The sequence below is a fragment of the Heterocephalus glaber genome, unplaced genomic scaffold, assembly GCF_053883595.1.
Source record: "Heterocephalus glaber isolate CG9 unplaced genomic scaffold, H.glaber_assembly_v1.0 deba00000942, whole genome shotgun sequence".
NCBI lineage: Eukaryota > Metazoa > Chordata > Mammalia > Rodentia > Bathyergidae > Heterocephalus > Heterocephalus glaber.
The window spans coordinates 1,655,571-1,680,085 of NW_028258174.1; the positions used below are offsets into that span (position 1 = coordinate 1,655,571).

Genomic DNA, 24,515 nt, shown 5'->3' on the forward strand with positions numbered 1-24,515 from the left:
AGAGGTTTCCTAAGTCAAAACACTCTCCCGAGGTAAATCCAGAAGCCTTTCTAGAAACCCTGAGGTGAATCACAGGGACCGCCGGGCAGATGGAGACGCTGAGTCGCTCTGCAGCCTGCCCAAGAGGAGCACAGAAATCCATAGCAGACTGGACGCAGCCCTGCCACTGTGAGAACCCCCAGATCTGCCATCGAGGTGACCTTGGCCATGTTATTGAGCCTCTAAAAGCATGTTTTCTTGTGATAAAATGGGTTTCTGTGAGGACTTAATGAAATTATGTAAGTACTGAGCACCTCCTTGACCCATTTTGGGTACTTAAAAATAGGGGCTATTATTGGAAACAAAACTTGTAATTTAAGGAACCATGCATCGCTTCTCAGCCTTTGGCTAAGATCAAGTGTAAGAAACCACAGCCACTTCTGAATCCACAGCTGTCACAGTGCAGACCTCCTGGGAGGCCATGGCATTGTGCGCTCTCCATCTCTGTCAAGGACACAGTGCATAGTCTAGAATGAATAGCTGAGTGTCTCAAGGTTTTCTGGCACGAGAATCCAGGGGGCTTGTTCAACACTGCTGAGCTTCAGGCCCAGAAATTATGATGGGACAGGCTAGGTGACACTCATCCCTGTCCTGAGTGGATGTCGGTGGCATCTCACTGTCCCCTCTGCCATCCTTCTGGAGCATTCCCCTTAGCCAAAGAAAGCCACCCTGAAGTTAGTTACCCTTCCCCTGGGGAAGGCCTGACAATGGGCAGCCAGCCCCTCTGCCTCAGCTGGCAACAGTTCTGACCTAAATTCACACTGCAGGGCCTCCCAGGGACCCGGGTCTCTCCTCCCTCGTGCCCTCAGCCAGCCAGTCTCAGCCTCTGCTCCCAGGGAGCCCACCCCACCTACAGCACCCACTTCAGTCTCAAAAAGTTGACTGTTACAGACCATGTAGGGCCGGGGATTTAGCTCAGTGATTCCACTGCCTGCCTCAAAAGCACAAGGTCCCGGGTTTAATCTTTGGTACCAAAAAAAAAGAAAAACCCAGACCCAAGTTTGCCCACAGCCACTACAATGTTGTCACCCAGTGCAACTATAAAACCAGCACACCTATATTTGGATCAGACAAGCTGGGGCTGAGGGCCTAGTGCCAGAGCCCACCACTTGAAATCATCTTGGACCTGAATGGTCTCCTGTTGCGCCTCCGGGGGTGTTTAGCTCCTAAAATGGTGTAATGTGGAAAAGTGGTGTGGAGACAAACAGGTTCAAAGGCCGGCACCATTTGCCAGTTATGTGAACTTGAACAAGAAACCTACTTCACTCTGGTTCCTTACCACTGAACAGTGCCATGGTACTGTGTGGGAATTACGTGGCACAGTATATGCCATGCAGGCCTTGACTCCTCCCCGTTATCATGGCATAGTTATGGAACTTAGCTCACAGGGCTTGGGAAAGGGTTACAAAGCATCCTTCCGGCCCGGGTCTCCTGACAACTAATATTCTCACTGCTAGGCGTCATTTTAGCCAGCAGGCAGTGAACACTCCCTCCCTCCCTGAAGGCCCGAGAGCCATGGCACAGCTCTGGTGCAATGACCCCAAATGGTGTGGCCCTCTTAGAAGCAGCGCTTACACGGGTATGCACTCATACTAAAATACTCTTGAACCTTTCTGATAGAAAACAGATTCCTACAGCCAGGAGCTTAAAGAATTAAAAAAAGGTGTGTGCGTAGACTTTCAATTCTGGCTTCAACAGCTGGTGGATTTGGCACCTGGGGCTCTGGCCCCTAGATGTGGCTGACCTGTCAACAAGGGCTATGCTGTAGCTTTGGGGGCTGTCAAAAAATAAGGGGCAGTGGCAGAACAAATGAGACCCTGGGTTCAATCCCCAGCACCAAAATGCCAGAAATAAGCAGATGCTGTATGAAAGTGTTCCAATCAGGGAGCCACAAACTACATCTTGTGATCCTTGGGCCAAAAACTTTCTGTAACACCTGTAGACATTGTTATTTTTACTAGGAAATGCCACTCGAGGTTCCTGACTTATAACTAGCCAAAGGAAAGAGTGTGAGGAAAACGTGCATCTTTTTGTTAGCTTTGAGGAATGCAACCCCATTTGATCCTTGATGGAAAGGGGCAGGATCAACGTGAGGTGTGCGGCAGGGCTGGTCTGGCACCCGACCAGGAGGGAAAATAAAGATCAAGCAAGCTTCCCACTCTTCAGCCAGGAAGCAGCCTGGGTAGAACAGGATTGGCGGTGGGGGTTATTTGGTGACTTCTCAGTCACTCAGCTACAGTCAAACATTAAAATGCTGTGAGCAGTCCCGAACCCAGAGTGGGGAAGTAGAGGCTGACGTCCAATTATCCACATTCTGCCCAGGGAGAGGGGAGGAGCCAGAGACAACAGACCAAGGCTGTTTGGAGGCCGGTGCTCTACGGAAATAAGACCTTAGAAGACCACAGGTTTTCTATTTTTATAACATTTTATATAACTCATAAAACAGTGCTTGTATAAAAATTCACACAAAGTTGCTAGACAGCATACAATTTGCAAAAATGTCCTGGGTTTTTGTTACATTCAGTTTTCTAAGGATGCAGTCAAATCAATAGTAAAATGCAGACAGTATTCGACAATTCATTATCTTTGGTAAAACTATTCGCATTTTGTCTCCTCACAGTATTAACTCTGATATCCACTTTGTGCAGGGTCTGCTCTTACTAGGATGTCAGAAAAGCATTAAGGCTGGATCTACCGAGGCAGGTATTTCCACATGGCAGCGATGGTCGTTGGGGCCCACACCCACACTTCAGGATCATGGTCTCCACAGCCAGCCAGGAGCCTCCCCAGGGGACTCAAGGCCCTGCCAACTGGGCACAGAGCAAAGCTCTTCGGGGCTGTGCTGTGGTGAGTCAGGCCCTCCACTCTTACCATCCAAACAGCCAACCCCCCCTCGCCACGGAGCAGATCCCACGGTTGGTTGGTGACTGCTGCAGGTAGCCCCATCCTCAACTTAAACAGAAAAGGAACGCTTGGGGTCAAGACTGAAGGGGAAGGGCACACCAGCACTCAGGACAACAGACACTTTATTCCCTGTCAAGTGTTTGTCACCTTGTAGACATGGGCACGAGAACTAAAGCAGGATTCGAACACAGTACATTCATGACTACCCTCAGACATTCTTTAACACCTTACTAACAGAAAACCATGACCGCTACACCACCTACTGTGACTTACTATTTTACTTAACCTCAGAATGCGTCTGTGCTAAGTCTTTAGTCCTTGGGATATAAGGGAAAAAATTCCAAAACACAAACAAGTAAAATCAAAGAATTTGAATGTAGGGAAGCAACAGATTTTATGGAACACATTAGATTCTGAAAAAAATAAGCATTTTTGTACTTCTATTGCTTCATGTAAAAAACATGCCCACCGGAGCCACCTGTATGGGTGAAGTGAGTGCACCATACAGACAGAACACAGACCAGGGGACCGGAAACAGCTCCCAGAGCACATCCACCCCTCTCACAGAAAGGGGGTCACAGGGTTTGGGGAGATGCCCTACACAGGAAAGGTGTAAAGGAAACCATCAAAACGCAGTTTCTCAAACTTTAACATGCTCTAGTTTGGAAAGAGACATTTAATTCTCACAACCTGTTGATTTCTCTAATGTGACTAAATAAGAATTTTTAAAAATAAATGATTGTGCTTCTGAAGTTGCAGGGTCACATTCTACTCTAGAAAGCAGGGTCATTTTCACATGGCTTGGAATCCTTGTGGATATATCCTAGAGTCCAGAAAAAATTCCATGGTACCCCCAACCAGCAGAGCCAAGCATACAGGGCCACAGCCATCTTTGGGTAGGGGTGTGTGTGTGTACGCGCGCTAGGGAGACTAAGGCAAAGAGAAAGGCCCAAGTGAGCGGGGGAGAAAGGGGAGTCTCCTGGCTGCCCCAGTCCTTTCTATCCAGGCACAAAAGCAGAACTTGGACCCCTTCCTCTCACTGACGCTTCTTATGTGTGTTCCACGTGTGGGTAAGTGACATAGAGTAATCAAGTCCCTATGCATTTCTTGATTTCAAAAATACACGTTTATAGTTTCAGCAGAAATAATCTGTAATGACATTCAATAACAACTTTACATTGCTCAAAACTGTTTGACATATATAAATGCTCACTGAGTGCAGGCCAAATTATGTCATCAGAGTCACTGGAACTAATATTCTTAACTGTATGGAAGAAGTTCACAGATTATTTCTATTACTTCTGCATTTTAGGGTAGCAAAATATTAAATCAACAGGTTATTAAGTCTATAACCTCCCACAAGGGTTTTATGACTATCTGGTTTGATTCAGTCATTTTCAGGGTCTCTGGCAAGATGCGGTCAACTTGGGTTAGACTTCCTTTCCCCTTAAGCACGCGGTCCCCGAAGAGGGTACAGTACTGTTTTTTAGGACACAACCTGTCAAGGGGTTTCCTGGTTAGCCTTCCTGAGAGCAAGCTGCTGGCTTGGAGCAGTTTGACCTTCCAAGTCAGTGGGGAGGGAAGAGACGTATACCTCAAAGCCAGGGGGTGGGCCAGGGGCAGGACAGCAGAACCTTTTAGGGTTCTGAGGAGAACTGAGAAAGTTCTCAGTGGGCCTGGGAGGAAAGGAAGTCCCAATTTGAGATGACCCATATCCTTCCAACACCATGGATTCCCAAGAGACCCCCAGGAACAAGGATGTCCTGCTACAGGAGAAGCTAACACAGGTCTAGGGAAGTCACCACGCAGCACCTAGAACCAGATTTCATACAAATACCCAAATGGAGAACAAACAGTTCTTGGTGAGCCCAAAGGAGCCCACCCTTAAATCAAATAAGAAGCCAAATGCCCATACACACTGTTTTCCAAGAAAACCTGACTGCCCTTCCAACCAGCACCCACACATGGAAAGGGAACCGGGCTGCAGAAGGACACAGCTCAAAGACATCATGAACATGTGTTCCCAGTCCACCTACATTCACATTATCATCCAGTGTTCTCATCTATGGAGCGGGCACCACATACTACCCAGGTGGCAGCAGCACACTAAGCCACATGGACACGACTTGCCTGGGCAGCACAGCGGGAAGGAAAACACGGTCAGAACAAGCTTTGCACTCGCTATCCCATCCCATCTCCTCTACCGCCTTCCACATGCCATCTCACTTCTCCCAAAAGCCGATGTTAAAGACAAGGTCAGTGAGCTCAGTCTCTGCCACCTGACGCTGTGACTACCCATCATGTATGAACATGGCACTTCTACAAAATTCATAAATCTGAAATCATCTTTAAAAATCCCAGCACCTAACTCATCTTACAGTACTTCGTCTCACATACTTAAAAAGATTTTTTTCCTAAGTAAAATGGCCCCAAAAGAGCCCAATGATTTTTGTTTTTTAAAAAAGGGTTTCAGTTTAATTAAAAAAGGGTGGGGTTTATGGGAGATGTAAAACGTGTGGAGGGGACCAGGAGTTGCCAAGCTTGCACTCTGCACTGTGGGGTTGGGGAGGCCATAGCCAGGGAGAGGACTCTGCTCCTCCAGTTCCCCCAACAGCTCGGTCCCCCAAACTCCAGCAGTGCTACCGGGGGCCCAGGAAAGTCAGAGCATGAGAAATCAAAGTCAAGGCTCCTTTCTTGTGGGTGGGGGTGTTTATGTGTGCAAAGGTGGGAAGCCACTCCCCGTGGACATAAGGTGCCTGCCTGTGGGTGCCACACATGCTCCACAGTGACGCTCGGACCCAGTGGTGCCCAGCACTCGGGCTTCGGCGATCCCGAGTCTCTGGGCGGCCCACAGCCCCGTCACTTCTCCACCTTCTTGGCTTTCTTGAGGATGTCGCACTTTTTCCTGTTGGGGCGGCGACACCGCTCATCGATGCTGGGGATACATTCATAGTGCCACACCTCCTCCATCTTCTCCACGGGGTAGACAGCTTCCACATAATGACGGATGAGCCTCAGCCGCGTGGGGTCCAGCTGTTTCTTGTTGCAAGCCCCAGAATGGTTGTACTGTAGCCGGAGGTTCTCGGTGGTGAAGAGTTCAGGGAAGAGCCTGACGAGGAGCCGGGCGGCAAAGTTGCCCACAGATAGGCTCTGCTGCACAATCTCGCGAACCTCCTTGTCCGACAGCAGGTAGGGAGAAGGCACCGGGAAGTCGGGCGAGGGGACCACCAGCTCGTCCAGGGGGATCTTACAGAAGTCCTTGCTGCTTCTTTCTGGGGGCAGCGGGGGCCCCTCGTACTCCTCTCGGAACCTCTCAGCATTGATTGCATAGCTTGCCAGGTCCCTGCACTCGGGGCCCGGAACGTGCACCTTGCGCTGCTGCTGGTAGGAGCGGCGCTGCTCGGTGTCCCGGCGCCTGCAGCGCTCGTCCAGCTTGCCCACAAACTCCAGGGTCCAGACGCGGTCATTTTTGGCCCGGGGGTAGAGCAGTTGCACATAGTGGCGGATCAGCTTGATGCGAGCCGGGTCTAGCTGCTTCTTGCCCAGGGAGCCACTGCAGTTGTACTGCTTGCGCAGGTTCTCATGGGTGAAGAGCTCGGGGAAGAGGTGCACCAGCAGGCGGGAGGCAAAGTTGCCAATAGACAGGCTGCTCTCATAGATGCTGCGCAGCTGCTCCTTGCTGAGCAGGCAGTCGGTGCCTGGCACCTCAAAGTCGGGCTGCGGGATCTCCAGCTTGTCAAAGTCAATGGGCACCAGCCAGATCTTCTTGGAGCGCCGGCCGGGCCGCTCGCCCTCAAAGCTGTCCTCCACCTTGACCACGGAGATGTCATCCGGGAGGCTGGAGGAGTCGTAGCAGTCATCCCTCGGGGCCTCACCCTCACTACCCGCCTCCAGCCCCAGGCCCTCCAGTTCATCATTGATGCGCTGGACACACTGCTGCAGCCAAGATTCTTCCTCCTGCATGTCGGGGAAGTAGATCTCCGTGTAGTTGCGGATGATCTGCAGCCTCTGCGGGTCCAGCTCCTGCTTGCCACCATCACCGTAGCAGCTGTACTGCTCCCCAAGTTTCCGGTGGTCCAAGAGCTCCGGGAAGAGCCGGTGGAGGAGGAAGACCGCAAACTCACCTGGCGACGAGGCTTCATCCAGGAACTCAGTGAGGTCCTGTGTGTCCACCACATGGTCAGAGGCGATGGTGCTGCTCCGGTCCAGAGACAGGGCCTCCTCCTGGTCTTTGTTGTCCAAGAAGTGGCTGGCGTCCACTTGCTCAGTTTCAAAAAAGCTGGAGACCTGGCCTCCTGGCTGGCTGTCCTCCATTTCCCGCTGGGCCCAGAAGCGGCTGAAGAAGTCATTTAGCTGCGGCAAGCACTCAGCCTGCCACACCGCGGTGTCCTTCACAGAGGGGTAGTAGACCTCCACATAGTTGCGGATAAGCTGCAGGTGCAGTGACTCCAGCTTCCGCTTGGCGGCAAAGCCACAGGCACTGCAGCCTCGGGAGAAGTCCACATCGCTAAAGAGCTCGGGGAAAAGCTGCACTAGCAGCCGGCAGGCCAAGTCACCGCCGGACAGGCTCTGGTCCACGATCTGCTTGAGCTCAGCAGCAGTCAACTGGTACTCGGGGGGTGGCTGGAATTTGGCCACCAGCTCAGAGGGGCTCACCTGCTTCTTGATGCGGCTCACCTCCAGGGAAAGCAGGTCCACCTTGCTGTGCAGCTGGGACATATTGGACGTGAGTGTGTTGAGCATGTAGAACATCTTCTGGATCAGGAAGTAGATATTGGGGTCACCGTCGTTGGCCGCCCCAGTGCTACTGCAGTCCCGTTTCTGAGGCTCGTTCAGCAGGCGCAGTGGGGAGGGGCTGTTGCTGGGGTTTGGCTTCTCAAAGACCTCGTAGGTGCTGAGCAGGTCCCCCGTGGGTGGGTTCTTCTTCTCCATGATCTTGTGGGAAATGCCATAGAGAGGCTTCTTGTAGGAAGGGGTAGTCGTGTCATTGCAGGGCTCCTCCTCGCCCAGCCATGCGGAGCCCACATTCCTGCCCCTGCCGGCTGGTTCTCCGTTGCCCTGGCAGGGCGAGCTGTTCTCCCGGTTCCGCATGCCTGCCAGCAGTGCCTGGAAAACAGAAAGTGTTTCCCAGAGCATTAGGAGGGTGCTCTGGCTTGTAACACGAGACTTGGATCTGCAGCACGCACGGGAGCCACAGTCAGCTTTCCCTCCCCCAAACAATCCAGCCTGTCCCGGACAGCAACACAGCCGGACAGCAACACAGCCGCCTGCAGCCCAGTGCCAAGGCCGCAACCTCTGCCCAGGCCGTGAGAACAGGCTCAGCCTAGACCCAGGAGAGCTGTGCACCTGCAAAACCCCAGTGCTGGACTTCCAGTCCCCAGCCAGGTGAGAGAGACCCCGGAAAGATGAGGACCCTCATGAGAGGCAGGTCACCTTCCTACCTGTGCCTTATCTACTCTGAGACAGAGACAGTGACTTCTGCCAGGGGCAGCTCCCCAAGGCAGCCCTGTATCATTCATGCCTGCTGCCTCTGAGACACCAGGTATCTCTCTGGGGAGGGCTCTTCTGCGCTGACAGTGGCGGGTTCAGAACTGGGGTCTAGACTGTGGCAGTCGGGGGCCAATTCAGCTGCTGCCTCAGTCATGCTTACTCTGAATCTGAAAATGCTGACCCAGAACCTTCCAGAGCCTGTGCAAATGTGGATTCCATACATGATAGGGGTTTGGAGGGAGGCTCCTCAATCTCAGTCCCCTCCTCAGAGGTCCGACCACCCCCGCAGCTAGAAGTCCAGGAGGGGAAGCCCTGTCTTAAAGCACCTACTTGATGTGATGAGTCAATGTCTCTCCTATGCCTCTGGAAGGTGCTTGCTATTAACGCTCTAGTCTCCTCCAACCCGTGTTCTGTGAGAGAAGAAAGCACTACCAAGAATGGCTTCAGGGACTATTTTTTCAACTCGCCCTCGGATATCCATCCACAGTTCCACTCTCTTGGTACCCTTCAAAAATCCAAACAAGCTGGGCGAGATGACGCACACCTGTAACTCAGCACTCAGGAGGCTGAGGCGGGATGATGATTGCCGAGAGTTTAGGCCAGCCTGAGCTACATGGTCAGTTCAAGGCCAGCCTGCACTACAAAGAAAGACTTTGTCTCCACAAAAAAAAAAAAATCCCACCTGGAAGCCAAGCCCCATCACCATTTTGGAATTATGAGTTCTCACTTGTTTCCTCAGTGGTTTTTACCTCTTGTCAGGCTCCAGATGTTAAGAGATTTATTTCTCTCTGTATGTAAAATGAGTGATTTGTAACAAAGGTTCCAAGGAATTTAGCAGAAAGAGGATAGTATTTTCCACAAAAGATTCTGAACTGGAAATCCATATATATAGAGAATAACAATTTTAATCCAAATCTCATAATACATACAAAATTAAATCAAAATTAATAATGACCCTAAATTTAAAACCTGAAATTCTCACATTTCTAAAAGAAACTTTAAGAAAAATCCTTTGTGACCTTGGTTTAAGTAAACTTTTTTAGATACAACACTAGAAGTATGATCCATAAGGAAATTATTACATAGGACTTTGGTTATTTATTTAGTTTTGTTTTTTTTTTGTACCGGGGATCAAACTCGGGTCCTTGAGCTTGTGCAGCAGGTGGCAAAACCACTGAGCTAAATCCCCAGCCCTATTTATTTAGTTTTCTTGTTGGTTTTTCTGAGACAAGTTCTCTCTATGTAGTTCAGACTAGCCTTGAACTCACTATGCAGCCCAGGCTGGTCTCAAACTTGTAGTGATGCTCATGACAATCCTCCAGCCTCAGCCTCCCGAGTGCTGGGATTAAAGGGGTGCGCTACCACGACAGGCCAAAATAGCTACTCTTGTAAAGACATGTTAATTTCTTCTCAGTCTTTTAGCCTAGATCAACTGTAAAGACACTTTTTCTTTTTTTTTTGGTACCAGGGATTGAACTCAGGACCTTGCACTCGCGAGGCAGACACAGTGTCAATGAGCTAAATCCCTGGCCCCAACTGTAAAGACACTTTGAAAAATGACAGACCACCCCAGTACCAAAAAAACCAGACCAGAAGAAAGTATTTACAAATCATATCTGATAAGACTTGAATCCAAAATAAAGAACTCTCAAATCATGACATATAATTAAGGATTTCAAGATATTTCAAACACATAAAAAGATGCTTTAGTGACATGCAAAATAAACTATCACCCCCACTAGGATGGGTAAAATAAAAAAGATAATACCATGCACTGGAGGCGATGAAAGGAAACCAAACTCTCACACCTTGCTGGTGGAGATATAGAATGGTTTAACTACTTTGGAAAACTAGTAGCAGTTTCTTAAAAAGTTAGTATTCCTGGACCATATGATCTAGGTACTCAATTCCTCAGTAGTCACCAAGTGAAACAAAGGCTTGCACATAAGCGTTCATGGCCACCCAAGAATAGCCTAGAACTGGAGAAAACCCATGAACTATTATATTCATACAACAGAATATGAATAGTACTCAGCAATGATAAGAAATGTGCTAATATAAATGGCACGCACAGAACTCATGATAGATCTCAAAATTAACTATTTAAAGAGGCCACACAAACCAAAGAACCCATACTGTATGACCCCATTTCTATATAATTCTTCTAGAAAACGAAAAGTTAGCAGACTTGTGATCACTTGGGGGTGTTGAGGCTATAAAAGGGACACAAGAAAACTCTAGTAGATGGTGAACATGATTATGATCTTTTGATTATGATCATGGCTTACTGGCATACTGCACATATACATTAAAATTTATAGACCTTAAGGTACTATTCATTGTATTTCAGTTATAACTTAGGAAGCCTAATTCTGACAAATGGTGTATCTGACCCAGATACTTATTGGAATATGGGTCTGAGGGTTTAATTGAGCTGAGGAGCTTATCAGGGAGCATTGGCAGCTATAAGGGTGCTCAAAGGATGGAAGCAGAAAGCTTTCGCTTTCACTAACACACGTGCCTCGGGCAAATGGAAACACTGGCAAAAACAAAGCATGCCTGCAGAGGCTTCCTCCACACCTAGGAGAGATACAGAGGGCCTGGCTGGCCCAGCACTGCTTCAATTCTCATGTGAGAATGCAGGTTGAGAAATGCAGCATTGCATTTCCAATAAGCTGCAGGACCAGCTAGATCCTATAGGGTTGCTCAGGGCCTAGAAGGCAGTGTCTGCTCTTAGTTTACCTCACCAGGCAGGTCAGAGCCATCTGCAAATCTTCAGATGACCAATGCCAGCAAAAAACAGAACGTGAGTTTCTCTGCAGTCTAAACAAGCGTAGGAGAAAGAGGCAACCTAAGAGGCTGGGTTTAGGATGGCTAGCCACTACTGTGGACCGCACTGAAAGAGGTAGGCCCAAGGGCCCCACAGACTGAGGACACAAAAACAGAAAACATGATGGAGTCTCTGAACCTCCCACATGGTGTGCTTTACTGGAAGTAATGAACTGCTTTATAGACACCCTCTTTCAAAGATCAGAATTGCCTGACTAGCAGTAGAGAAGGGTTACATTTTCGGCATCGGTAATTATCACACCAACAAAAGGTTCCACTGGAACCTGATCATCAAGGGATTCAAGAGTTTGTCACCCACAGAGCTGGCCTATCCTTTGTTCCTGGTGGGTTTGTACAGACTAACAAAGGGTTGGCAGCACCTGCCACTCAGGACCCTTCTACACTCACCCCACTGCGCAGGAGCAGAGGACCAGGGACATCTGGATGGAGGGAGCCTGTGATGGGTGGGGCTACCTATCCCGCTCCCTCTGGGGTCTCCTCCCACCCATTCTCATCACACTGCACAGTGGAACTGTTGCCACGTAGTGGGTCCGCATAATCCATGCTCTTGTGTATCACGAGGAAAGAACTGCCTAGTGTGCACCCAGTAGTTAAGTAGCAAGCAGCTACATTTATTGACGATCACGTGAAGTTGTGCTCAGGCAAGTCCTTGCTGACAAAAGCTAAGGTGCTGGGGTTAAAAAAAAAGAAAAAGGTGCCAGGGTGACAAAAGCACTACATATAGGTCAAAACACACAAAAGTGTAAACACACACACATAAAAAAAGTAGCAACAGCAACAAAAAAGCATGGCTCTCTGAATTTATTATTTATTTATTTATTTTTGAGACAGGAACTCACTATGAAGTACAGGTGCCTGGTGATCCTCCTGTCTCAGCCTTCCTGAGTGCTGGGATTGCAGAGATGCACCACCATGCCCAGCTTTGGAGTTTAAAAGGCCAGGGACCTCTGCTTACACGTCTCCCCCGGAATCTCTAGGTGTAATTGACAGGAATGACTGACAGGGAGCCAAGCCATCTTAGGGGCTCTTAACATGCATGCTTGTCACAGAATGACTCTGACCTAAATTATATTCCTAACGTACAGTGCATGTTTATGAATTTGTAACAAGGCGGGAGTAGAGTGAAGGTGACCAGAAGCACAGGCTAGGAGATCCAACACCCACATGCTCCCGCCTAGAGCATCAGCAATCTCCTGGGTTTTTGTTTTCTTTTCTCTCTCTCTTGGTACAATGGAAGCAGGACTAAGAGTAGGGTACTGTTTAGAATTAAATGTAGGGGAGTGACTCTTACTAAAACCCTGCCATTCTGGTGCCCAGCAAAATGCCCAAGACACTGAAGAGGTCACTGAAGGTCTGTCAGCCACATGCACAGTGTTCTGCCACCCTGAATATCTGCCAAAGAAAAGGACGGGGAGCCGGGGATGTGGCTCAGTAGCAGAGCACCTGCCCAGCACAGACGAGGATTCGGGGTGATTCCAGTACTACAAAGACCAAGGGCTTCTGGAAACTTTGATATCACAGAGGTCTAAAGGTGTGGAGAGGAGCTGAGCTCAAACTTCATGCTGTCCTCCATGAGACCTTTCATGTCACAGTATGAGATAATGAATAATGATACTGCACATCAAGCACTGAGCCCATGCCTGAATCCCAGTATGTGCTTAACAAACACTTATTATTACAATGGCATCATTACTACTCATAGATCATAGCAGAGGTAACACTGTGGACCTTTTATTAAACTGTAATGAAAGCCAGGCGTGGTGGTGCACACCTTTAGTCCCAGCACTCTGGAGGCTGAGGCAGGAGTACTGCCTCAAGTTGGAGGCCAGCCTGGGCTACAAAGAGTTCAAGGCCAGTCTGAACTACATAGCAAGATCCTGTATTAAAAAAAAAAAAAAAGATGCAATGATTACTCTAAACCAGTCAACAGAGAACTGTCCCAATGCCCATCAGGCATGGCAACTCCAAAGATCTGTCTGCCCTGAGGGCTGGGTCAGGAGAGCTGAATTCAGGGGGTATTTTAAATTTGTAGTCTTTCCCCCTCCTTCAGTACTAGAGGTTGACCTTAGGGTTTTTACTGAGCTACTTCCCCAATCCTTTTTAAATTTTGACATAGGGTATTGCTAAACTGCTAAATTGCCCAGGCTGAGCTCAAACTTGCAATCTGCCTCCCAGAGTGCTGGGATTACAGGCATATGCCACCACATATGACTCATACAGTTCTTTTGTTCTGCTATATGCCAGAAAGCAAAGGATTATTTTTTCAAAAAAGAAAAGAAGCTAGGCACAGTGCTGTGTGCCTGTAGTTCCAGCATCTCAGGAGGCTGAGGCAGGAAGATAGTTTGAGCCTAAGAACTTGAGGCCAACCTGTGCAACAAAGCAAGATCCTGTCTCAAAATTAAAATAAGAACAGAATCCACCCCCATATACACACACATCACAAACAGGGAAGGGACAAAGAAAGCTGAAAATCTTTACCTCTAATGGAATGGGGTTTTTTTTGTTTTTGGGTTTTTCTTGGTATCAGGATTCAAACTCAGAGCCTCACATTTGGGAGGTAGGTGTGGTGCCACTGAGCTACTTCCCCAGACCTAATGCCATGGTTTTAAACCGAGGATTAGTACATGATGAAATTGATTTTGTGGGTCATGACCACTACCATAAAGAGAAAGTAAACAATTAAAATATCCAGATGTGGCGACACACACCTGTAATCCCAGCACTCAGAAGGCTGAGGCAGGAAGACTGCCTCAAGTTTTTTTACCCCCAGTACTGGAGATCGAACTCAGGACCTTGCCCTTGGAAGGCAGGTGCGGTTCCACTGAGCTAAATCCCCAGCCCAATCGCCTCAAGTTTTAACTCAGCCTGGGCTACACAGTGAATTCATGGCCAAACCACATAGTGAGACAGTCTCAAAAATCCAATAAATAAATAAGCAACTAGATAAATAAATAAAGGCAAAAAAAAGCCACATGTGGTAGCTCATACCAATACCTCCAGCTGCTTGCAAAGCTGAGGCAGGATGATCACAAGTTCACACAACTGTCTCAAAAAATAAAAAGGACTAGGGATGTAGCTCAGTAGTAGAGCACCACCAAAAAAAAAAAAAAAGATGAAGTTAGAACAGAAAATATAGTATAGGGGGGCCGGGGATTTAGCTCAGTGGTGCTGCTGCCGCCTGCCTCGCAAGCCCAAGGTCCCAAGTTTGATCTCTGGTTAAAAAAAAAAAAAAAAAAAAAAAAAAAAAAAATATATATATATATATATATATATATATATATATATATATATATATATATATAGCAATCTGCACTAAGTGAGGAAATTCAGGAAAGTTTTGCTTCATTTCTGTCTATGTACTCACCTATGCACACCTACATGTGAACCACATCTCTGTAAGCAATCCTAACCACAGGTGACTGTTGAAAAGCACTAACAAACTCCAAGTGCCTTATCTGATCATTCCTGAATGAGATTTTTAGCATGCACACATAGGATTTCATGCAGACAGGGATCATCACAAACACACACCTTCCAAAAAAGTACATGTTCTAGAGGAGACTCGCCCTAATCAACAGCCAGGGCAGAAATGTGTATGGAAGAAGGGTGCTTGGGGCACTGGATGAGTACAAACACCAAACCTAAGTCCCTGGATTCCTCCATATTCCTACAGCAGGCAGAAGGCCAGAATCCAGTGGAACTGGAAACCCTCTCCTTATCTCACTCTCAACATTCAGCCTCATTAATACAAATATTTCCATTTGTACTAAGCATGTTAGAAATACTGTCAACAGAAACATTCTTGACTGAATTGTTGAATAAAAAAATGTTAAAATCCCAGTAGAGGGCAACGTTCTTCACTCCCAGAAACCTGGACACACAACTTAATGTACAATACAACACAAGCACTGGAGAGAAGGTTCTTAGCTATCCCCACACTGGTGTCCTGTCAACTCCGTGCTTCAATTAATTCCAAAAACGCTGCCAAGGCAATGATGGGCTGGCTGCAGTACTGCGGATGATAAAATCTCTGCTCAGCTGTCTAGGAGTATCAAGAAATCTTTAAATCTGTGCTACTTGGCACTGCATATCTGGTTGACGCTGTTCCCAATTCGCCAAGGCTCATCTTCCAGCCATATGGGAACCCTGCTGCACAGCCCCAGCTCTGCGACGCCAGCATCGAGCCTGGCTCGGATGGGGCCGTTCATTCTATGGCAAGCACCTGTAGACGTGAGAGGGAGGCCCACAACTCAGCCGAAGAGTGGAGCTGAACAAAAGAGGCTGATGTTGCCATGTAAGTGAGGGGTAAGCAGACTGTCTGGGACAGAATCCAGGAAACTGTGCCCAGGGATGTCCCAAGGCCTGGTTCACCACAGAGTGGTTCCACGTATCAGACATCTTCATCAGGCCCCAGGTCCAAGATCAGTCACTGAATTCAGTTTGGTGAGTGATGAGCTGCTAAATGGTGCCCAGAGAGCCAGCAAAGAGGAACACCAAGAAAGCAGCAGGCCTCTGGGAAGCAGGGAACAGAGAATTAATGTGACATCGAGGGCAGGTCATGTGAACAGCAGTGAAGAGCTGGCACCCTCCTGCTGGCTTACACAAGTGTGGTGAAAGTAATGCTTACCCTTCTCATTTCAACAGATGATTATCATCCTCTCTCTCATCATCAACTGACCAGATCTACTTAGGAACAGACCAGGAAGGAGCCAAGGCCATGGGCACACAGGGATGGGAGTAGGCACAGCCTCTCCTATTATCTCAGCCCTCACCCGCTGGACCACCCTTACCCTTCCAACATCCTCACGGGGTGAGGATGAAGAATATGCTTTGATGTCCAAAGAAACAAGAATCTGAGAAATGAAGCAACTGCAATGAAGAGAGAAGGGAGAGACCGGAGGAGACAGCATAGTATTTGTGCATTGCAGGCTTCACAGGCATCCTACATATCTCCTACCAGGCCCAGGCTACCAGTGTGGTGACCAAGAGCACTCAGGGATGAGCAGGCCTGGAGCCCAGTAAACGGAAATGGCCATAGTACCCACCTGCAGTGGGAGGCTCCTCAGAAATTCCTAGCTTGTCCCACAGGCACAGCCACTTTAGCAGAGGTGATTAGTATACTTGCACTGCGTAAGTTAGACAGCATTTCTGATTTCCTGTCAAAAAAACCCCACATGACACTGTAGGATTAAAACAAATAAAAACTCTAGGGGAACAAAGCTAACCTCTGCCTGGCAAATGATTCTTGAATATCGCCTTCCCTTCTGAGTAAAAAGATGATCACCAATAAAATCCTTGGCTGCCCACCTCCCACATCTGCTGTATTTGGCTAAGTGGCTCTCTCCATAGAGGTGCTAAATAAGTCTTTCTACAGCCTTTGTTAGCTTTTTGCAGGAGGTTTTATTTTTCTTCTATGCACTATATTAAACAATCACTCATAAAACAAGCTGTCAGCAGTAACAGCAGTTTCAATGCCACGCACCTTTAGCATCAGGGCTACCACTCAAATCCTTGCCCTGAGGTGGAAAAGAGAGCACAGGTATCTATGCCCTGACCCAGGCTGCCTGGGTGTCAGGCCACTTCCTGGCAGTTTTTTTTTTCCCCTTGGTACCGGGGATCAAACTCAGGACCTTGCACTTACAAGGCAGGTGCAGAACCATTGAGCTACATCGTGGCCCTTGGTACATTCATTTTAACTTCCATGCCCAGGCTGGCTCGTCTGCCTCAAGGCCGCACTAATTGCTTCAGTACTGCCTTGTAAGATGGATTAGGTAAAATAAGGAGTTGAACAGCTCCGCCATTCGTTGAGTAGGTTCTGGTAACAGTTAACACAGTTCCTTCCAACTCCAGCTGGTCACTCCTTTCAGCCTCCAGCATCCTCCTGGTCCCCACCACATATTCCCAGTCCCCATCCTGCCACCCCCTCATGTAGAAGGCAGAAAATTCAGGAGCAGAAGGACAAAAGACTATTCAGTCTTAGATCAGCACTCAATTTGAAAAATCAACACATACTATAATTCTATAGCACATACTTTAATTAACACAGCTTTACTTTCATAAAATGGATGGCTTGTTCTGAAGTCCTCAGGGTTCTGAGACTACCAATTTATGCCCATAAACAATTTATGCCAACTTTTACAAGAGGAAATATTGCTTTGTGCTCACATGACACCTTGCTATAGGAAATGAAGAGTTTCAAAAGAAGCAGGGCAGAGATAACAACCTTACTTTACATACACGAAGAGAAGTTAATAAAGTAAGATCCAGGCCTCAGGTATATTTTCCACTCCAAAACCTAAGGTTTGGAACTGTCTTCTGATCCAACCCATTGAAAAGTAAACATATATGACCATTTTAGTCATATAACAGCATCTGCACTCCTCACTTCACTTATGATACCCACAATAATCTCCACCACAAACCCAGCAGAGTTCTTCCTGATGTTGGCTAGGTTCTGAGTGGCTTTGTACTAAAGGATTCAACTATAATAAAAATAATAGAAATATTCCCTTTTATTCTGCCCCTAAGATAAGAATCTCCCTTTCCTTTGATCCCACTGTGACAATAAAAATGTACGGAATGAAGGAGTAAGAGTGACATCAGGTGGGGTTGGGGTACAGCAGCAGGGGTGCCACCCACCCACGGCTATCACAGCTCCTTGTGGAGTTGGGGCTGGACAGTCCCTCCCATCCTCTGCAGTGTGACTCAGCTGTTCCTACCATCAAAGGTAGAATGCATCTGTCTACCTCAGTCTAGTTTGCTTACATGACTTTCTTTGACCAGCAAGACACTCACAAATATGAGGCAAGCAGAAGTGTGCAAGTATTTGCACTTAGGAGCTGGTCTCCCCATCACCCTGTGAACTGGCCCAGGCTGGCCTCTGGAAGGGGCACTGTGTAAAAAGGGCAGCTGCAGTCACCCCTGCCCAGATGTGAGAGAGGCTGCTCCACATCGCCCAGGCCCAACAGGGGAGGCCACACCAGAGGACCTACGCTGATCCGTGGAACCACGCACAAATAAAAATAAAGTGATGCCCGCTCTAAACTACTAAATTGAGCTGTTCCACTGCTCAAGCTAAACTCTGCTTTATTTGCAAGCTTGAAGACAGTTTGCAGATCTGATCATGAGAAGAAATGTAAGGAACAAAAAAAAAAAGAAGAAATGTAAGGTAGAGAAAAATGGGTTCTGTTTTGTTATGGTGCTGGCAATGGACCCAGGGCCCTGTCCATGAGGAAATATTTACAAGCGTTCCCTGAGGGACTTAATGTATAACTCTCCAACTTCTCAACTCTCAGAATACCCTCTTGCAACCACAGCTGTAGACACACTCGCGCAAGGTAACTAGGTTCATGCATGAGCCCTGTGACAGCATTTATAACACCGTAAAACCAGAACATCTCAGTCAATTATTAGGGAGAAAGAAAATAAATGATTTAAAAGGAAACAACAACAACACAAATGGGTAAACGCTTTTCCAACACATGCCTACTATCTTACAGCTTTCATCTGCCCTGCCAGTAACAGCAGGAGTTAGGGAGCTTAGTTTTGATAGAGTTATTACTGCACTGCAAACTTGCCATCTACTCATGAAACCCTTCCTCAGCTCACAGGGTATAGTATGCAGGAAGTGGCTGGCGTAGGTAGCTATAGTCAAGAGGCAAGGCAGCATACCTCTAAGTACAGTATTCCCTTAGGAAAAATGCTCATAAGACTAGCTGCAGTGGTGAAGGCCTGTAATCTCAGCACTCTGGGAGGCTGAGGTAGAAGGATCGCAGGTTTGACTTGGGCAACTTATGACTTAGTGAGGTCTCAAAAAAGAGCTGAGAATGCAGCTTAGTACAAAAGCTACTTCAATCCCCAGAACCCCTCCTCCAAAACTCATAGATATAAAAGAAAATTCAACTTTTTTTCCCTAGTGGTACTGGGAATTGAACCCACTCTGCCACTTAGGGTATATCTCTGGCTCTTTTTATTATTTTGAGACAGTCTTTCTAAGTTGTCCAGGCTGGCCTAGAACTTGCAATTCTCCTGCCTCAGGCTCCCAAGTACTTTGGTTACAAGCATGCACCACCATGTCCAGCTAAAATTCAACTTTCTTGTCTGGACATTATAGATTTCTTTTTTTCAGATAAGCTGCCTTGAACTTCCGATGTAGCCCAGGCTGGCCTCAAAGTCACAATCCTCCTGCCTCAGCTTCCCAAGTGCTGAGAAAACAGGCATGTACCACCCTGCCCAGATGGGAATTATGAATGTTTTAAAATGTCTTGGTCAAGTATTACTCATGATAGCCAAAAAGTGGAAAACCACCCAAATGTCCACCAACCGATGGACAAATCATGGTATATAACCAACCATACAATGAATGGACTATTATTTGGTCATTAAGAAAGAAGGAAATGATTTCAGGATTCTGGTTCTACATATACAAAGTTTGGAAGTCTCCAATCTACCCCAACAACAGGTAAAAAGCCAAACTAAAAAAATCAACAACTTTCCTTAGACCCTAAAACAAGTGACTGCTGCCCCCCAAGTGGGAACTTCCCAGAGCAGATACCCAAGTGCTGAGACCTCAAGGGGAGCCAACGCCAGGGACACGAGTTGTCAGGGGCTCCGTATGCATCAATCTGAGAGGTAAAGCTCTGGGGACCCCAGTGATCAGATACCCCCTGCATTTTGTGGGTTTTACCTTCAAGGGCTCCAGAAGGTTCTCACAGTGAGTTCAGAGAAAAACTCCCTCCCTCCTGGCAGGCACAGTGCAAACAGACCATTTTGAAATACTCCAGAGCATTCCTTAGAATTTCCCCTCAGGAGAAACTACTCAACCAGAGCTAAGATTTTATCAGACCCTATCTGACCTGCAGGCAGGAAGATGTGGATTCCAGCTCAAACCAGCCATCCAGTTCCACCCAGGGAGGAGTGGAGGAGCTGAGGGCTGGGCTCAACCACAGGACTAGAGACCCTACACACCTCCCCACCACCGCCCTCAAGGCCTGTTTCCCGCAGCTCATGAGGCACACTAAGACCAAACCCCACTCAGGTGGGAGAGATGCTAGAATTATCAAAGGATTTAAAACAAATATGACCAATATGCTGAGGGCTTTAATGGACAGACAGACAGGAAAGATGGGCAACTACACAGATATGAAAATTCTAAGTATAATAAAGAAGCACTAGAGAGAAGAGGGGAAAAAACCCACTATAACAGAAATGAAGGGTACCTCTCAATGGGCTCATCAGTGGACTAGGTTTTGCGGATGAAAGAATCACTGAGCTTGAAGATATTTCAATACAAAACTCCAGCTGGTAATGGTGGCACATTCCTATAATCTGAGCATTTCGGAGGCTGAGGCAGAAAAATAGCTGCGAGTTTGAGGCCAGCCTGAACTACCTAGGGAGCCCATGTCTCAAAAACACACATACAGGGGCCAGGGATTTATTAGCTCAGTGGTTCCTGCCTGCCTCGCAAACGCAAGGACCAGAATTCGATCCCTGGTACCAAAAACCAAACAAACAAAAAGAACCACACACACACACACACACACAAAAAGCCCAGGTGTGGTGGTATATGCCTATAATGCCTTATCTCAGGAGGCTGAGGCTGGAGGATCACTGTAAATTCAAGGTTAGCCTAGGCTACATAGTAAGTTCAAGGCCAGCCTGAGCTACATATCCAGACCCTGTCTCACAAAAAAAGAAAAAAAGAACACCTCCAAACCAGGTGTGAAGCACACCTATAATCCCAGCATACTCTAGGACACTGCAGAAAGAGGATCAAAAGTTTGAGCCCAGGCTGAGCAATGTGGTGATTTAATGAGACCTTGTCTCAAAATTAAAAAGTTTAAAAGGATGTAACTCAGTGTGAAGGCCCTGGGTTCAATCTCCAGTACCACCAAAAAGAACGAAAGGGGGGTAAGGAGAAAACAGAAATATGGACTCAAGGAAGAAATAAAATTCTTTGTATATGCCGTGATTATCTATGTAGAACATCAGAAAGAATCAACAGGAAAACTATTGGCTTAGCAAAACCCTGTTCCAAAATAAAAATATTTTTAAAAGGCTGGGAATGTAACTCAGTGCAAAGGCCTTGGGTCAATCCGAGTACTACAAAAAAGAAAAAGAAATCTTTTGTTCAGCTATAGAATTAACTTATATTTGTATGTTATACACAGGAAATGTTTTATCATATATCAAAAATGGTCTGTTTATCTGTAATTATATTTGTAATAATAAAACTTAGCTTCTAAAAAAACTATCAGAACAATTAAAGGTTGCAAGATACAAGGTTACTATACAAAAGTCAATTTACTTTCCTATATACTAGCAATTTAAAATAATTCAAATTTAAAGTAAAAATGCAACTATCATTTGCATTAGGCCTCCAAAACTTAACCACCTAGGTATAAATCTAACAAATTATACACAAGAGCTAAAAAAAAAAAAAGTCTTGAATATAAAAAAATCCTGGCCGGGGATTTAGCTCAGTGGTTTCACCGCCTGCTGCGCAAGCGGAAGGACCTGAGTTTGATCCCTGGTACCACAAAAAAATAAAAAAATTTAAAAAAAAAGTCTTGAATATACACAAGAGCTATATGAAGAATATTACAAATAGTTAAATAAGTGGAGAGCGCTAAATGAAGAGCTATTCCATGCTCACAGATATATCAATTCTTTTCAATTCATTTATAGGTTCAATGCAAACTCAATAAAAACTCAGCAAACTATTTTGTCACTACCAATAAATTGACTCTGAGAAAGGCAAAAGACCCAGAATAGTTGACCCAGTAACAAAGAGAAAAAACAGGCAAGGTGTGGTGGTGCACACTTGCATCCCAGCACTCAGGAGGCTGAAGCAGGAGGATCATCCTGATTTTGAGGCCAGCACAGGATGCATAGTGAGTTGAAGGCCAGGCTAAACTACATATGAAACCCTGTCTCAAAAAACAAAACCATCAAAAAAACCCCAAAAAAACAGGAGGTAGTTGGAGGGCTGACAGTACCTGACTTCACACTGTACTGCTGATGAAAGACACAAGTGATGATGAAAGAGACAAACAGATCAGAATAGAAAGCCCAGAAAAAGACTTGCATGAATATAATCAACCAGTCTTCTCTAATGCAGTCCAGGCTGGACTTGAACTATAAATCATCCCACCTCACTCAGGGTTCCAAATGCTGGGATTACAGGTGTGCACCACCACATCTGGCTAATCAGCAACAATAATTCTGGCCACTTGAGCAGCTGAGGTGGAAGGATTGTGAGTTCAAGGTCAGTCTGGATAGACAAGTTAGCAAGACCTCAGATATTTTCCTCTCCTCCCTTTCTGTACTAGGATTGAACCTGAGAAGCCCTGAGTAACATCTCCAGCATTAATTTTTTTGTTTTTGGACATGGGCTCTAAGTTGTCCACACTCCCCTTGAGCATTTGATCCTCCTGTAAAGGTCTGAGGTGCCATGCCAAGCTTTGGAAAGAAATATCTGATAAAGGATCGCTATTGGAAATCTAAAGAACCCTTGCGGCTGTGAATGTAATTCAGAGCTGGAGTACCTGCCCAGCATTCCTGGGTTCAATCCTCAGCATTGGGGGAGGTGTGTGTGTGTGTTAAAATTCAATAATCAGGGCTGGGGATTTAGCTCAGTGGTGCGATCTGGTACCAAAAACAAACAAACAAAAATTCAACAATCAGAATGCAAAAGTACTCAGTTAAAAAGTGGCCTGAAACCCTTGACAGACAACTTACCAAAGACGATGTGGTTGGTTAATAACCATACAAAAATATCCTCCACATCATATATCCAAGGAAACACAAACTGAAGGGACAATGAGATGCCACTGCACACTCATTAGCGTGACCAGACCCCAGAACTGCCAGCACCAGATGCCAGCAAAGGGTGCAAACTGTGCTGTCATGTGTCGCTGATGGAGCAAGCACAAAATGGCATGGCCACTGTTGAAGGTGGCCAGAAGTTTCTTGTAAAATTAAACATACTCTACCTGATAACCAACAACTGCCTTCTTGCTATCTACCCAAAGGGGCTGAAAACTCACATCCACACCAACATGCGTACACGGACATTTATAGCAGCTCACATTCATAACTGCCAAAACTGGGAGCGCTCAAGATGTCTTACTATACATCCAGACCACAGAGTTCTACTCAGAACTAAAGGGAAACAAGCCACCAAGCCATGAACAACCATGAAGGAGACATAAATGCATATCACTAAGTGAAAAAAGGCAATCTCAATTGGCTACAAACTCTGATTCCAACCATAGAACATTCTAGAAAAGGCAACACTATGAACATAGTAAACAAATGAATGGTTGCCAGGAGACCCTAGGGCAGTGAAGCTACTCTGTATGATACTAGGAATGGCAGATGCGTGTCATCTGACATTTGTCCAACCCACACACTATGCAAGACCAAGAGTGAGCCCTATGTAAATGATGGCGCTTGGGTGATGAAGTATCAAGGTTGATTATTCCATTTAACTTGGAGGGATGCTGATAATAGGAAAGGCTGGTATGTAAGGGTCAGGAAGTGGCTGGGAAATCTTTACCTTTCACTTGATTTTATTATAAACCTAAAACTGCTCTAAAGAATAAAATCTATTTTAAAAAATGGAATGAAGCACTGATGCTACAGCACAGATGAACCTCAGATACATGCTAAGTGAAAGAAACCAGACACAAAAGGCCTCATTGTGTAATTCCACTGAAAGGAAAAGCTCGGAACAGGTAAATGCATACAGACAGCAGATTAGAGGCTATCAGGCGCTGGCGGGGCGGGGACTGCTAAAGTGTAGAGTTTCTCAGGAGGCTATGAAAACATTCTCAAACTGGGCGTGGTAGTGCACGCCTGTAATCCCTGTACTTGGGAGGCTGAGGCAGGAGGATCGCTGCAAGTTGGAGGTCAGCCTGGGCAACACAGTTGGGTTCAAGGACAGCCTGAACTACATAGCAAGACTTTGTCTCATAAAAAAAGAAAAGAAGGGGCAGGGGACTTAGCTCAGTGGTGCCGCCACCTGTCTCGAAAGCCCAAGGTCCTCAGTTCGATCCCTGGTACCCAAAAACAACAACAACAAAACAAGAGAAGATTTTCAAATTGCTCCTGGGATCAAATGCACAATTCTGCGAATACTCTGAAAACCACCAAGCTACACAAAATGTAGACTGATTAAATGTACGGTATGTGACTTGCATCTCAATGAAGTTGTTTAAACTTAAATACTT

The 24,515-nt window shown here is 46.5% G+C and overlaps 1 protein-coding gene across 6 annotated transcripts in view; it reads right to left on the reverse strand.

The window, feature by feature from the left end:
• Positions 1 to 2,053: 2,053 nt before the first annotated feature.
• The window catches only part of Bend3 (BEN domain containing 3), a 40,970-nt gene continuing 18,508 nt past the window's right edge, over positions 2,054 to 24,515 (reverse strand). For 5 of the 6 annotated variants that reach the window (XM_087208702.1, XM_087208699.1, XM_087208700.1 and 2 more), the window contains one exon: positions 2,056 to 8,049. In XM_087208702.1, coding sequence (XP_087064828.1) covers positions 5,803 to 8,049 — 2,247 coding nt within the window. In that variant the 3' untranslated portion in view covers positions 2,056 to 5,802. Of the gene's footprint in view, positions 8,050 to 16,328; positions 16,440 to 24,515 lie in introns of all 6 variants that reach the window. The other variant, XM_087208703.1, reaches the window with a different exon arrangement.